Below are 14,982 nucleotides of genomic sequence, written 5' to 3'. Positions count from 1 at the left end.
TCTAACAGCAGAGTATTTGTACTCAGCCATCCCTCTATGCTCACATATTTCGTAACACTTCCACTAGCATTTACACTAATGCTTTAAAGAATTGTGTTTTGGGGTGCCTGCATGGCTCAGTCGGTTGAGCGTCTGACTTCAGCTCAGGTCATGACCTCACGGTTTGTGAGTTCAAGCCCCGCATCGGGCTCTGTGCCGACAGCTCGGAGCCTAGAGCCTGCTTCGGATTCTGTGTCTCCCTCTCTCTTTGCCTCTCCCCCCTTGCGCTGTCTCTGTCTCTCTCAAAAATAAATAAACATTAAAAAAAGAAAATTTAAAGGATCATGCTTTTCACTAAACTACGAATCCTGGAGAACAGTCTTATCTATTTGTATACAACCTATACTCACTCAACACAGTGCTGATGTGCAATGCATTTTTGTTGTATAGATTTATAAATGTTTATTTCCAGAAATACCAAGGCATGTCAACATACCAATACACATTTATTATTACCTTCAAATGTTTTTCATAAACCAGAACAGTCAGCATTTAATAACTGTACTGTGTTCTTAAAAAGTACCACATAATGTCTCTCCTGGATACCCTCCCCCACAAAATCTTACTTAAATCCAAATTTATATCTGAAGCAGTTTCTCTTTGACTACATATAGTAACACCTACAATCTGTTTGATGATGTCCATACCTTCACTAAACTCAGAACAGCAGGGAAAACTACATCCATCTGTGACTAGCTCATGGACTCTAAATTAAAGTTCAGGAACATTCACAATGAGTTAAAAAAAAGGGGGGGGGGCACCTGGGTGGCTCAGTCGGTTGAGCGTCTGACTTTGGCTCAGGTCATGATCTCGCAGTTGACGAGTTCAAGCCCCGCATTGGGCTCTGTACTGACAGCTCGGAGCCTGGAGCCTGCTTCCAATTCTGTGTCTCCCTCTCTCTCTGCCTCTCCCCTGCTCATGCTCTGTCTCGATCTCAAAACTAAAGATAAACATTTAAAAAAAAAAATCCACCATTGGAAATCAGTACCTTCCCTGCCAAATAATAAACCTAAAGATTTTATGGGTTGAAATATAAAATTTATTAATTCGGAATTAATTTGGGCACAGAGGATCTCTGCTCATTAGTATTTCCCAGCATTTCAACATACTCTAATTTTATATTCTTACCAAGAGAGAAATAAAACTATTATTTACTAAGAAAAACATTAATATGCATGCTAATTTTTCAAAATTCTTCTTTCCTCTCTCCTACATTTAAGCCAACTTTCTTGACAATTTCCAACACCTTTTCCACAAAACATTTCAGATCCATCTCAGATGAGTTCAAAGGGGAGGGGAAGAATTAAAAATAAAAACAGGAGTTTTGTTGGCTATTTAAGTCTTTTACTAAGTTTAGAGATGTTTTTGATTGCTATTAGTTGAAGTTCTTCTTGTCACATTCATATAGTAGAGAAAATTAATTTGAAAAGTTTATCCTGAATGCCAGATTAGGTCAAAAAATCCTAATCTTTAGTTTCACCAAGCAGTGAAAGAAGAGAATAATTATCTGAATGAGTTAAGCCAAACAACAATTTAGGACAAAATGCAAATTAGTACACCTGCATATACTTTTCCTCAAATCCCACCAAGTTTAAGTCGACCAACTAAGGGTGTTCCAGCAAGATCATACAACACAGAACAACCAAACTGCCATCTTCATTATTTCATCCTTTTATCCTTTCAAAAATGTTTTCTAATATACCTGATTTTGACTTCAGGATAACCTGAATGGTATGTCCATCATTGGTCACTTCGCAGTCTCGGCAGACCACATAATTTGGGGAGAGGCGGACATCCAGAAGTGAGGGGTCATATCTAGCTTCTCTTGAGTTTAGGTTAATGGGAGACTGGTATTCCCCATTAGCATCGGGAAACACCAAGCCCCACTCCACACCTAAGGACAAAATGAAGCAAATTTAGAACAGGTTTTAAAAAGTTCCGGTAAAATTTAACATGCAAAGGCTAGTTTAAACACTGTTTATGATCCTTGACGGATGAAATACGATAAATGTGGAAGAACTTCTGCATTCATATTCCGAATGATCTAAAGCTATCAAATACATACATAAAATCCCGGACTAACAAAATAGCCTATGTGTATTTGAACACATAGATGTAATCCTTTATGACTCTAGGAAGGCTGGCTCATCTTTAAGTGATTAAAAAAACAGTAATTCCACAAAATTTTTTTCTGCTCATGAGTTCAATTACATGCACTACTGGGGAAATACCTGTAACTCAACTTGCTCGATGAGAGCCAAAAACCACTAAATGTGATGCTAGTGAATGAACACCTCTTTAACAGAATGCAAAGACGGTAATTTTGAAGTGGATATATGTACGTATACCCACACCTATATCTTCACGCAATACAGACTCATATTCTCTTTCCCTATTTTATTATTAAAGTCAAAAATTCCACATCTGTTTCAACACCAGCCCCCGTGGTCACATGTATGAGGATTCCTACATCTTCCGGGATAAATGTAGCAAGCAAAACTTTTTAAGAAGTCAGCCCCCTTCGGACCAAACCCGCTGACCGAGCTTGAAATCCAGGCCTTCTTTAGAAAGAGCCGAACACTGTTAGTTTCCTTCACGAACCGAGGGGCGGCAAGGACACTTGCTGCCCGTAGGGTGGTCGCGGCAGTACCGTGCACCCGAAGGTGCTGAGCGACACGTAACGCCGCTCTTCGCGGGCCCTCGGCGCGCGCACACAAGTGTTCCGGGGGGCCGAACGCTGGCCCTCCAAACCGCCGCAGGTGCCAGCCGCCGCGGGGCAGGAAGCCGGGCTCCCCGACGCGAACGCGGACGGCGGGCACGCCCTCTCTCCTGGAGCCACTTCCACCAGTGGAGCGGGTGCGCGCGACAGACACGCACGTGGGAGAGCGGGGCGCAGCGGGGACCCCGCGCTCGGCGGGACGCACGCGCGGCGCCCGGGACCCCGGACACCCCGCCCGACGCGCGGCCGGTTACCTTCTTCGTAGCCCCACTCCACCCCCTCCTCCTCTTCCTCTTCATCCTCCTCCTTCTCCGGGAAGGCGACGGAATCTTCGATGAAGCTCAGGTCAGCCATGGGAAGGCCGTGGGTCCCCTCGGCGCTCTCGCGCCGCCGCAGGGAAGCGGGCAGGAGTGGGACCGTGAGCGCGTGTGAGTGCGCGCGTGCGAGGGTGCGGGTGAGCCAGTGGGGGTGTGGGCGCGCTCGTGGGGGCGTGAGCGCGCGAGGTGGGCGCAGGCCGAGCCGGACTTTTCGGGCGGCGGGCGCTGCGAGAGCGTCCCGAGTCCCCGCGGAGCGCGAGTGGAGCCGCGGCTCCGGGAGCGGCAGCCGGCGAATTATAAACCGGACGGGGGCGTGTCTGGTACGGGAGGATCCGCCCCGCTCGCTCCGTGGCCCCCGCGCAGGGGGGTTGGATGGCGGGGAAAGGCCTCGGGGCTACCGGGCCCCACCAGGGAAACTGCAGAAGCCCCGCCCCCTACCTGCGGCGTCGCCTCCCCGCGGCCGGCTCTCCCACGCTTTACTTTCCAGGAGCCCGCGAGTCACCCAGGGCCTGCCCTCGGGCTCCCCCGCGTGCGGGGCCTTGACCCGGGGCTTTCGACCTCCGTCTACTTCATTTAGGCTTTACTGCAGGAAATGCCCAAAAGAAAAAAGGTGGGGGAGGAGGTCGGGGAGAGGCGAGATGAATTGCCTTGAGTAGGAGAGAGGACTGGGAGACCTCAAGAAAAAAGTTTCCCACTCCCGATCTTTATTATTGGCGGTTTACTATATAATTCGCCCTTGAAGGATGACGGAAACGGGAATGGAAAAATTCCCGAGAAACTTGTAGTTCCTACAACCATTTCGGACAAAATTGTTTTAATCTAGAGAAGTAAATATAATCCGGGGAATTTTTTCCATTAAAAAAAAATTATCTCAAAAGCAAGAGTAGTGAAAAGCAATAAAGAAAGGGCGTGTGGTTTTACTTCCAGGCTCCCAAAATGCCTCGTGAAATCATGTAAATAATGAAATGCACACATTGCGTAACAGGAACTTTCCTGCTCCGTAGAGGTCCCATTGTTACCTTACACGTGATTCCCAATGAGTTCCTGCCTTCGGCCCCCTGTTTCATTGCATTTTAAAAGCCCAAGCTAATAATCCCTGAGCAGGTTAACTCCATATTTTTAGAAAGTGTACATACATAAATTCAGAATTGATCCGTAAGCAAAATGTGTTTTTATATGCTCTGTGCGCGCACCAAAATGTCTGTTAGCAGTTTGAGTAGCTGGTTCCTAAATCATAGCATCACGACGCAAAGTATTAACCATTTTCACCGAAGTTCTTCTAAAAGGAACATTCCCTTTCTCTTTCCATTGTTGAATACCTTTTAACAATGCCGACATTTTCCTTAACGTTTCTTGCTAGAGGTATGTTCACATGTTAATCAAATGCCGCAGCTAGTGGAACCTGTAGAAGATAATAAAATCATTTTGCCACCCTGAGCTCATGAGCAACGTGCATTCCCCTGCACCCCACACATGCACAGATGCCAAACTGTAGCCCTGTGTGACCACCAATTTCATTTAAAGCATCCCATGAATTATGGAGATGTTTACCAAACCAGACAACAGCAAATCACCATGGCAAAAAGGTCAGTGTTCCATGAGTAAACGGTGTGCCATGTTTACAGCAGATAGGCTGAAAGATTGGATTACCAATATTGAATTTTGCAGCTAATAGACCATTTTGTATATAGCCAACAATATATCACTACTTATAAATGCAGTTAACTACTAGACAAACATACGTTTACCCATATTTATTCTTTCTGAATTATTCAGCATCATGTGTATAACGCAGCTCCTCACCGCAAGCCTAGGATACCCTACCCAGCGACATATGAGCCATTACACTGTGCATCCAAATATTCAATTAACAGCCTTAATTGCTTTGAGACTGTGTGCTTCAGATTTCTGCTAATTAACAGCACCTTAAGACCTCTTCTCAGGTCCCTGTACTATATTATCACTAAAGATGGAATTTCTATTTCTAGCTATTATAAGGTATTTGTCACCATAAAACCTAAACACACAGACCGAAGATATAGGCCAATTCTTTGATTTATAAACTGGAGCAAGCACACCTAAATCTAATATCAGAGAATCTAAAAATATCCCTGCTCTATATTATGAACATAAGTACTCCACATACCCCTGCATGTAATTTTAAAATATTTCAACCTAATAGCATATTTGATTCCTTAAATGAACTTTCTATGGCTTGCTTTATAGTGTTTGCATAACTGAGGTCAAACCACATCAGTGGAACAATTTATTAAAACTAAGACCTATATAACTATTACTATTTGATACTGAGAAAACAGAAATAGAAATAACTAAAAGGGACAAACTGATCTAGATGTCACAGGAACAAAGAGGCACTAAGATGGCCTCACGGCATCCCTGACTTACACACCCCTCTCCTCCCAATCTTCCCCCATCCTTTGCCTACCTTACCCAGACTTCCTCCTTGTGTTGTTGAGTTTGGGCTCTAGACGAGTCATGAACAATTATTACATTCTTCTTGTGTACCTCTTATGTTCTGGGAGCACCTCAAGGACAGCGCTAACCTATGGATATCAGATGGCTTCTAACCAGATTGTAAATTTCTAAACTTCAGCAACCATGACTTTTGTTCCTGCCTGTGTACCGCTCTGCACTGTGCACTGTGGGAGACCCCAAAATGAATAGCACTCTTTCTGCCCACAGAAATTCACAATCAGTCCCAAGAAATCTTGGGATGGGGGGGCGGGGGATCAGTCAATAATTAACTATAATAAAGGCGATATATTTAATAGAAATGCAAACACCATTACATGCAAGGAAGATGCAATTCATACAGATGGGAGTAATCAAGGAGAGTTTCTCGGAAAAGATGGCTTTTAAGGCAAATGAAAAAGGCTGAGTAGGATGTAGAAGGCAGTGAGTGAGCCAATAGCATTTTAAGCACAAGTAATGATACCAAATCACGAAGTGCTCTTTGTGGACCCACTTTTCCATTAAGTATCTTCCGTGACCTGCCAAGACCAATCTAGATTACTCAGAAAAAGTATGCTTCAGTGGGATTGTGACTGGAGTAAGACACTTCTTGGGTTTAGTTTGTCTGATTTTCGTTTTGTCAGTGAAGACGTTGTTAACCTGAAAAACAAAACAGTCAGCCATTTTACCAGCAAAAATAGATTTACTCAGGAATATCAGAGAACTGCGATTCAGAAAAGGTAAGCTGTGGCAAAACCATACACAAGTCCAACAAACATAGGAGAGGAACACTACTTTATGGAGAAAGAGGAGGTGGGAAGGGGTTGTTCTGAATGAAAGTCCATTGGAGAAAAGCGAGAGTTCAAGATGATAATGGTTTCTCATTGGCTGAATTGCAAGGTGGTTCATTTCTTATAGGAGATACAATGAACCATCAGTCCCTATCGGGGCCCGTAATTTATGATTCTTTCCTGTGAACAGTTCTTCTGTTCGAGTCTGTAATTGACAATTCTTCCTATGATAGACATTTCAGTGATGTCTCTCCCTGCTGTGCTCCCCCCTGGCTTCCCAACTCCATTTCAGTGAATTTTCCCTGGATTAATTTTCACAACATCAAAATTTTCCTCATTACGTATTTTGATGTCTGAAACTTTCAAGTTTTGCTTTGAGGCAAGAAGTTCTGATTCGTCCACATTTTTTACCTTACCAGATTAATCGCATATTTTGCCTACTTAAAGTTTTCTTAATCACCCTACCTTTGTTTGATCTCTCCTTGATCTTTTGTCTTCAGAACCATCAGCTTTCAGTGTTCAGGTTCTGGGTAGCCATGGTAGGTTTTTATTATGGTTCCTTTCATTCTCTGCCCCTCTCTGTGCGATGGCACTTCACTGATTGACCATAGGACCTGCTTTGACCAATTAAATACGCGTAAATGTGCACATGCCACTTCTAATAGAAGCCTTAGGAGTTGTCATGTGGTTCTACCATCCTGTCTGTCCCTCTGTCCCAAAAGTACCCAGTCTAAGAAAGCCACTACTTCTTCAGTCACTCTGGATCCTGGCACAAAAAAGACTCATAGATCAGAGCCACAGCCAACCAGAAGTCGACATGTAATGTCAGTGAGAAGTAAACATTTGTTTCATAAGCCACTAAAATTTGAGGATAATCTTTTACAGCAGCCTAGCATAACCTAGCTGCTACAGCAGCCCATCAGGTAACAGTGAGTTCAAGGGCAAGTTTCATCTCCTGAAATGCTTTCTGTCATCTTTTTCTTTAGCGTGGAAGAACCTCTCTGGCCTGCAAGGAAACTAAATACTGCAAAGCAGGGCCCGTATCCCACCTCGCAAAGTTCGTAGAAGCCCCGGCCCTATCTAGGATCCTCACAATCTTACCACACGGTGCGAAAGCCCTTTTCCATGAGAAATGTGCCTCCTCTCTGAGTAAACATGGGTAGAACCCTCTTCCCTTGTCTGAGATCACAGCAGTTACTCATGGGCCCCTCCACCTAGAACCACGGCCGTTGGGCCATGTGATCATTATATTGATGCTTCTCAAATCTACCTTTATTAGGAAGCAAAACCTTCTCTAGGGAACCTTCCAAGTATTCTGCCAAATGAAACTCCCACTCAAGTGGTTGAGCGCTTCCATATACCGTGTACAGATCTCGAGCCCTGAAATTAAGACTAAGTTGGAAGTATGTATCTTATAGCCATCTCCTCCAACCGACAATGAGCCCTCACGAGCAAAGAGTTCATCTTAATTCCTCTTTGTATCCCCCACGTAGCACATGGTAGGCACTTAGGAATTAGTTTCCTTGTGCCAGCAGCCATATGGTGACCCGATCAGCCTTTATAAATATATTAGTGCAATAAAAATTGTGATTACCATGGTAGAAGCTTTCAGGGAGCAGCGGGGCCACAAAAACAGGGAGTGATCAAGTTTACTTGGTGGCAGGTGCGTCAATAGGGGCTTCATAAAGGAAATGCCCTATAAATGGAAAGATAAATAAGTGTTCTTTTGCCCGCAGAAGGGAAAAGGAAGGGAGGCAAAATAGACCTGCCAGTCAAGTGGAAAAATAAAGAACAAAACTTCAAATACAGAAGCCAGCACGGCTTGGACTTTTTGGTCAAGTTTGTTTTCTTTTTCTATGGTGTTAATAGAAGGTTTTCTGCGGTGCTAATAAAAAAGCAAAAATGACATGTTCAGATAAGGTATCTTTATGTTTACTCTAAATTTCCTTTTCTGAAAGTCTCAAAATAACCTCACGACACGAAATAAAATACCCAGTAGATCACATGCTTGAATGAGTATGATGTGGTATTGACAGAACAACAGCGTTGAAAACACGTAGAGACACAACAGCATCCGTCAGATGTTCGAACAGCCCCATGGCCACACCCCTACTTTAGTTCCCACAGCAGCTCTGACGCCTCACTCTGCCTTGTAACAGGCCATGAAGCTCCGGGACGTAAAGGGATGCCTGTTACACAAGATGACAAACCAATTCACAGGAAAGTAATAATTTGAGCACTGTGGTTGTCTCCAAAGATGGCTGCAACAGTTCTTGCCGTCCCCTTAAATCGGAGCTGGCTCTGTGACCTGCTTTGTACAACAGCCTGTGAGAGAGTGACCCCGTACAGTTGTGGGCTTAGCCTTAAAGCGGGCTGACCAATTCTTTTGCTCTCAGAAACCAGTCATCATGGAAGAAACCCTCCCACCCTGAGCCCACCATGCTGTGAGGAAGAGCAAGCTAGACAGGCGATGACAGGTGGAGGAGGGGCTCAGAGGCACAGGTGCACGCATAAAGCCCTCGGGGACCTTCCAGCCCAGCCTAGCTACCACCTGAAAGCTGGTAGTGACCCCAGCTGGCAGCATGTGTGACAGAAAAACCCTGCCTGAATTCCTGGCCCACAGAACTCTGAGAAATCATAATCACTGTTTCAGGCCACTAAGCTCTGGAGTGGTTTATTAAGCAGCACAGAGAACTGAAGCAAGCACTTACCTGTGTAGCAGATACTATGCAAAGCACTTCCCAATGTTTCCTTTCATTCTCGGACGAGCTCCAATAATATCGCTTCATTTGCAGGTGAGAAAACCAAAGGCTCAGACTTGTCTATGGCCACAGACAGAGGTGGTGGCTGACCTGAGGTCTGTCTCTCGAACCCGTGCTCTGAGCTGCCAAATTTACTGCCTTTAGAGTTGGTGAAGTCAGCTAATGTGCTCCATCACCACCACCAGGAGAATGTGGGCTGTAGGAACAGTTAGGAATCAGACACCAAGGCACCTGGGTGGCTCAGTGCGTTAAGGGTCCAACTCTTGATTTCGGCTCAGGTCACGACCTCACAGTTGTGAGATCGATCCGCGTCGGGCTCCGTGCCAGGGTGGAGCCTGCTCGGGATTCTCTTTCTCCCTCTCCCTCTCCCCCTGCTCTCCAAAAAAGAAAAAAGAAAGGAAAAAGGAAAGAATCAAACACCAACTGAAATGCACACTCCAGCCCTATTGCATCCTGCCTCTGCGCAAACTCAGACTAACAGCCCCAGGATTTGATGTCTCTTGGTGGATGGCAGAGTCCTCTCTACTTAGCTGGCGATTTACTAATCATCTATTATGTATTAAGTGTGCCATGTGATTTAGCTCATTAATTCTAATATGACAAAAGGTTTTTTTTATAGATGAAGAAACAGAAACTCAGAGAATTAAGTGCTTTATCCATGATCACACAGCTAACAAATGGAAGAATTAAAATCTGAATCAAGTCCAACCAGCTCTACAGCCAAAGCTTATACCGTAACCCTCTCCCACTTTTCACTCAGACAAGTTTTAGCCACTACTGTAGCAAAAAGCCCATTCAGAGTGTCATTAGTTATTCATCCTTTCATGTTTACAACCAGCTCTCGATGGGATATGAATTAAGTGCCTACTTAGCAACCTAAAATACTACTCTTCGAAAACAGAAGGCATTCAAGATGTTCTATATTAAATATTTCTATTTCATAAAGAGTTTGTGTAATGAGGAGGAACCAGGGACACTGATGAAATACACAAAACAGTAAACATTTCTAATGCTAATGGAGCACAGCATGTTTACATTATAATTGGAACCCCATTGATTAGCCTTCACTGACTATTACTTTTAGCAGAATTACCAGTGATGGAAGAGAAAATGTAGCTTGGTGCTGAGTACATGCTAAGCACTAAACAAGATGGACTGTGCTTTTAACTGGGCGTTAATTACCTAAGGGGCAGTAACATACAACATTCTAACTTGATAGTCTGCACCTTGACAAAGGAGATAACAGAAAAATTGACTAAAATTACAACATGAGAGATTTAGGTGAGACACAGTGATTACCAGATAGTCAGAATTATTTAAAGTGGTCCTCTCCAAAAGTCTGATGGAAACACTTCTCTCATTAAATGCATTATTATTTAATGTTGTGAGACAGTATGGTATAGTATAGTATAATGGCTTTGTCGCTTAGTAAGTTTGATCGTGATCAAATTATCTAACCTCTCTTTGCCTCAGTTTCCTCATCAATAAAATGGGAACAATAATAGTATCAAGCCAAAAGGGTGATGGGATGATTACATGAGTTCATACAGATAATGCGCTTCAACTAGAACAGTCACTTCTACGAGAATGCTTGTTTTGAAAATGCAAATTTGCTCTAATGCAATTGGTAATATAAGGAACAATTGGAGCACAGCAAGACTTCCCTGCTGCTTATGCCACTTTTGTCTGTGAGAAACACCAGACTAACACAGAAAACTGCACCTGATTGGACTGAGTGGTGCAGGAAATACACTAAGTGCACACAGGTGCACACCTCAGACACCTACAGCTACCTCAGTTTACGTTGTGTTAGCGGCCAGACCATCCTCATCTGATGTGACGACTGTCCATCAGATTCCAAGGAACCTATCTTCCACCCCTTCACAGTAACTCCCAAGCTGCAGCCTTTCTAATACCTGCTTCCACAAGCAAATATCAGTCTTTTCCAAGTTAAAATGCCACACTTATTTTAGCACTTATGCTTTTTTTTTAATTTATGGGTTTTTTAAATTTTTTTAATGTTTATTCATTGTTGAGAGAGAGAGAGAGAGACAGAGATAGAATGTGAGCAGGGGAGGGGCAGAGAAAGAGAGGGAGACACAGAATCTGAAGCAGGCTCCAGGCTCTGAGCTATCCACACAGAGCCTCGAACTCACAAATTGCGAGATCATGACCTGAGCAAAAGTCAGATGCTTAACGGAATAAGCAACCCAGGCACCCCAAAATTTATTTTTGAGAGAGCATGCAAGCAGGGGGGTGGGGTAGGTTCAGAGAAAAAGAGAATCTTAAGCAGGCTCCACATTCAGTGCAGAGCCCAAAGCAGGGCTCAATCCCACGATCCTGGGATCATGGCCTGAGCCAAAGTCAGACACTCAACCGACTGAGCCACTCAGGCACCCCTAGGATTTATGCATTTCTTAATCTTTGAAATGTGTAAAAAACTATTATTTTTTTTTTTCCAAGAGAAAGAGAGTGCAAGCAGGGAAGAGGGCAGAGAAAGAGAGAAAGAGAATCTTAAGCAGGCTCATGCACAGCACGGAGCTGGATGAGGGGCTCCATCCCACACCCTGGGACCAGACGTGAGCTGAAATTAAGAGGCGGACGCTTAGCTGACTGAGCCACCCAGGTGCCCTAGCACATTGGGTTTTAAGAGCATGTGTGTCACATTAGAGCAAAACTGACTCTACCTTGCATGTACTAAACACTCAAATAATGTAATTATTATGGTTGTAATGATAAGAAACTGACATTTAGTGTGTTTGACCTGGATATTTTCTTAGGTCGTTTTATGTTTGGGTTAATTTGATTATTACCATTATTAGTTTGATTATTATTATTATTATTATTATTATATTCATAGAAGTGGTCTTTATGTTTTTGTACATTTGTGAGATTGCCCAAAGTGTGTAAAACAATACAAGAATAGCGCATCACTTCAGGACTTCAAATGTATTACAAACCTTAGGAAGTTGACCATATCCCTTTGAGACCACAGATGAAAATACAACCTGCTGGGGGCGCCTGGGTGGCTCAGTTGGTTGAGCATCTGACTTCAGCTCAGGTCATGATCTCACAATTCCTGGGTTTGAGCCCCGTGTTGGGCTCTGTGCTGATAGCTCAGAGCCTGGAGCCTGCTTCGGATTCTGTGTCTCCCTCTCTCTCTCTGCCCCTCCCCTGCTTGTGCTCTGTCTCTCTCTCTCTCTCTCAAAAATGAGGACACGTTAAAAAAATTTTTTTCTGAAAGAAAGAAAGAAAGAAAGAAAGAAAGAAAGAAAGAAAGAAAGAAAATACAACCTGCTGGTAATCAGTAGATAATTCTAGGTATTTGCCTTCAGGATAGTTTGGTTTTAGACAACTTATTCTAGATTAGTTTTCCTTAAGCCTCTTTAACCAATGATCACATAGATGGGGGAAGGAGGGATATTTACATTTCAGATATGAGAGAAATTATCAGTAAGTCTACCAAGGGGCTGAAGTTGTGGGAAGAAGACAAGAAGATTGTTTGAGATGTGAATTTTTGCACATTTTCTGTTCTACTTCTTACGCACTTTCAAAAGCCCAAGTCACGCGTGACCAACCCTCAAGGACACGACGAGTCCTAACTTCCAGGCAGTCCATCAGTACTGCAACTGTACTGCTCTATGTAAGCTTTGACGGCTTGAACGTGCCCTTTCATTCATCCATCCTTTCATTCAGGCAGCACTTATCGAGTAAGTCCTCTGTGGTAGATCCTGTCTCAAGGCTTGGGATACCGTGATGAAATGCGTACCCACACTCAGAATGCCTCAAGCAATGACCTTGAGAAGCAGGCCTTACAAATGGTGGTGTGACCATTGGGAAAGATCCCAGAGGTGAGGAGCTGTTAGGTTTTCCACAGAGCCATCAACAGGGAAAGCCCAATTTGCAGAAGCTCCAACTGCAAACCAAAGAACGACCATGTGTGCCTTCACTGTGCAAAGAACTGCGCGCACACATTGTTTAATCCACATTCATACATTCGTGATGTTCAGTAAGAGTAGCACGCCCCTCTATGAAAGACGAAAATATGATACTGTAAAAATATCAACTCACAATTCTTAAGAAATACATATGAAAATTATTAAAAATTATCAATGATTATACAAATATAAATTAGTTTCGTAATTATTAAGTTGCTTCTCCTACCATGTCTGCAGCTAAACGCATTCCCCAACTCACCCCACCTAGTTTAACAACCTCACTTTTTTTTTAATGTTTATTTACTTTTGAGAGAGAGACAGACAGAGTGCAAGCAGGGGAGAGACAGAGAGAGAGGGAGACACAGAATCGGAAACAGGCTCCAGGCTCCGAGCTGTCAGCGCAGAACCAGATGTGGGGCTCAAACTCATGAACTGTGAGATCATGACGAGAGCCAAAGTCGGACACTCAACCGACTGAGCCACCCAGGCGCCGCAGCAACCTCACTTTTTTAACGTTGTTTGCTGCCAATATGGAAGCTACCATTGGTGCAATATAGAAAGTTCATAATCAACCTGCACTACCTTCCTTCTCACCAATGGAGTGTTTTCTCTAATAATCTAATGGATTAATTCCATTTCAAAGCATGACTCTCAACCCCTGTCTTCCTTTTTGTTCCCCCAGCTACTGTCATAGTCCAAAACTGTCAGCTTTCACCTGGGTGGTCCTGCCCTCACTCTCTCCTCATTTGCTCATTTTCCGTATCAATGGTGAAGGTAACATCCTGTCTCTTCCCTGCTTAGAAATCCCTACTGGCTCCCTGCCGCATACAGTATTTAAGATCCACGTCCTTTAGTGTGGAACACAAGACCCTTAAAAAGCTGGCCAAATCTTACCATCTAGCTTCATTAAATTCACTCAGTAATTAATCCAAAACTCTGACCACACAAAACTTATCATTATAAAATATTCACAGTTGTTTTCGTGCCCACCATACTGTTCTGCATAACGTTTCTTCTTTGACCTAGTCCCCATTCCTGGGTGGATTTGAGGATGGGGACGTTGGTAAGGGCACAGGTAAAGGATGACTTAGTATCAGTGGGTGTATGATGTGACTCGTTTTCTAGGCTAGGAACTGACTAGAAATCTATCTCATTTTTCTCTATTTGCCTTGCTAGAGTCTAGTAGTTTCCCAGCAGCTGAATACATTTATAAACTAATGACTTTAAGGCACCGTTTCTATTGCTACGGAGTTACAAAATAGAGCAAAGACATAGACTTATGGCCCCAGAGAATGGGACTCTCCTGGGAAGGCCCCTCCCACAATACCCAGATTTCCACTACAAGGACATCCAGAAATCTCTTTTGCCCACTTCAAACGTCTGTCACAACTTTTGCTGACAGAAGAGCCCTTGCAGATCCCTGGGCACCTGGGTGACTCAGTCAGTTGAGCATCCAGCTTGATTTCGGCTCAGATCATAATCCCAGGGTCGTGGGATCAAGCCCTGCATCAAGATCTATGCTAAGCATGGAGCCTGCTTAAGATTCTCTCTCTGTCTCCGTCTGTTCCTCTCCCCTACTCTCTCTCTCTCATACAAAAAAATAAAAATAAAAAGGCAGAGTTCAGAAAGGTCATGTGATTCCCCCCAAGTCTATCCCTTTAGTGGACATTTCAGGTCTCTTTTTTAATGCCTGACATTCTTTCCACTGTCTGTAGTAAAGTCTTTCACCATTTCTCTGCTGCAAGAAATTCCCAGCCTAGAACTCTAGCCAGCTTCTCTTCTTTCTTCCAACTGGTGCTCTCTGGGTTTCCAAGTTCCTCCAACAACCGTCTTGGAATTTCTTCACAGGGGCTCTGTAAGAGTTCCCTCGTAATTGGTAGAGTTGCCCCAGATACTCACAACACAATGAAAAATCCAAATGGCTTAGTAGCTTCAACATTGATT

General features: G+C 43.7%; 1 protein-coding gene and 2 long non-coding RNA genes across 4 annotated transcripts in view; 1 reads left to right on the top strand and 2 right to left on the bottom strand.

Moving 5' to 3' along the window:
* Positions 1-3,371, bottom strand: part of CA8 (carbonic anhydrase 8) — an 89,933-nt gene extending 86,562 nt beyond the window's left edge. The window contains exons 1-2 of the mRNA XM_027042921.2: positions 3,013-3,371; positions 1,742-1,933 (exon numbers count right to left, since the gene is read on the bottom strand). Of these exons, the coding sequence (XP_026898722.1) occupies positions 1,742-1,933; positions 3,013-3,112 (292 nt within the window). The 5' untranslated portion in view covers positions 3,113-3,371. The remainder of the gene's footprint in view (positions 1-1,741; positions 1,934-3,012) is intronic.
* Positions 2,638-14,982, top strand: part of LOC113594749 (uncharacterized) — a 77,303-nt gene continuing 64,958 nt past the window's right edge. For both annotated transcript variants that reach the window (XR_008292606.1, XR_003415187.2), the window contains exon 1: positions 2,638-3,103. This is a non-coding gene — a long non-coding RNA (uncharacterized LOC113594749). The remainder of the gene's footprint in view (positions 3,104-14,982) is intronic.
* LOC128312821 (uncharacterized) lies at positions 4,015-11,122 on the bottom strand. Its single transcript, XR_008292607.1, has 4 exons — positions 9,050-11,122; positions 7,933-8,034; positions 6,032-6,207; positions 4,015-4,477 (listed from the first exon to the last, which is right to left on the bottom strand). It is a non-coding gene; the product is annotated as an uncharacterized LOC128312821 (long non-coding RNA).

Source organism: Acinonyx jubatus, chromosome F2 (genome assembly GCF_027475565.1).
Source record: "Acinonyx jubatus isolate Ajub_Pintada_27869175 chromosome F2, VMU_Ajub_asm_v1.0, whole genome shotgun sequence".
NCBI lineage: Eukaryota > Metazoa > Chordata > Mammalia > Carnivora > Felidae > Acinonyx > Acinonyx jubatus.
Note: the sequence above shows the minus strand (reverse complement) of the source record. Positions and strands in the feature narration are given on the sequence as shown.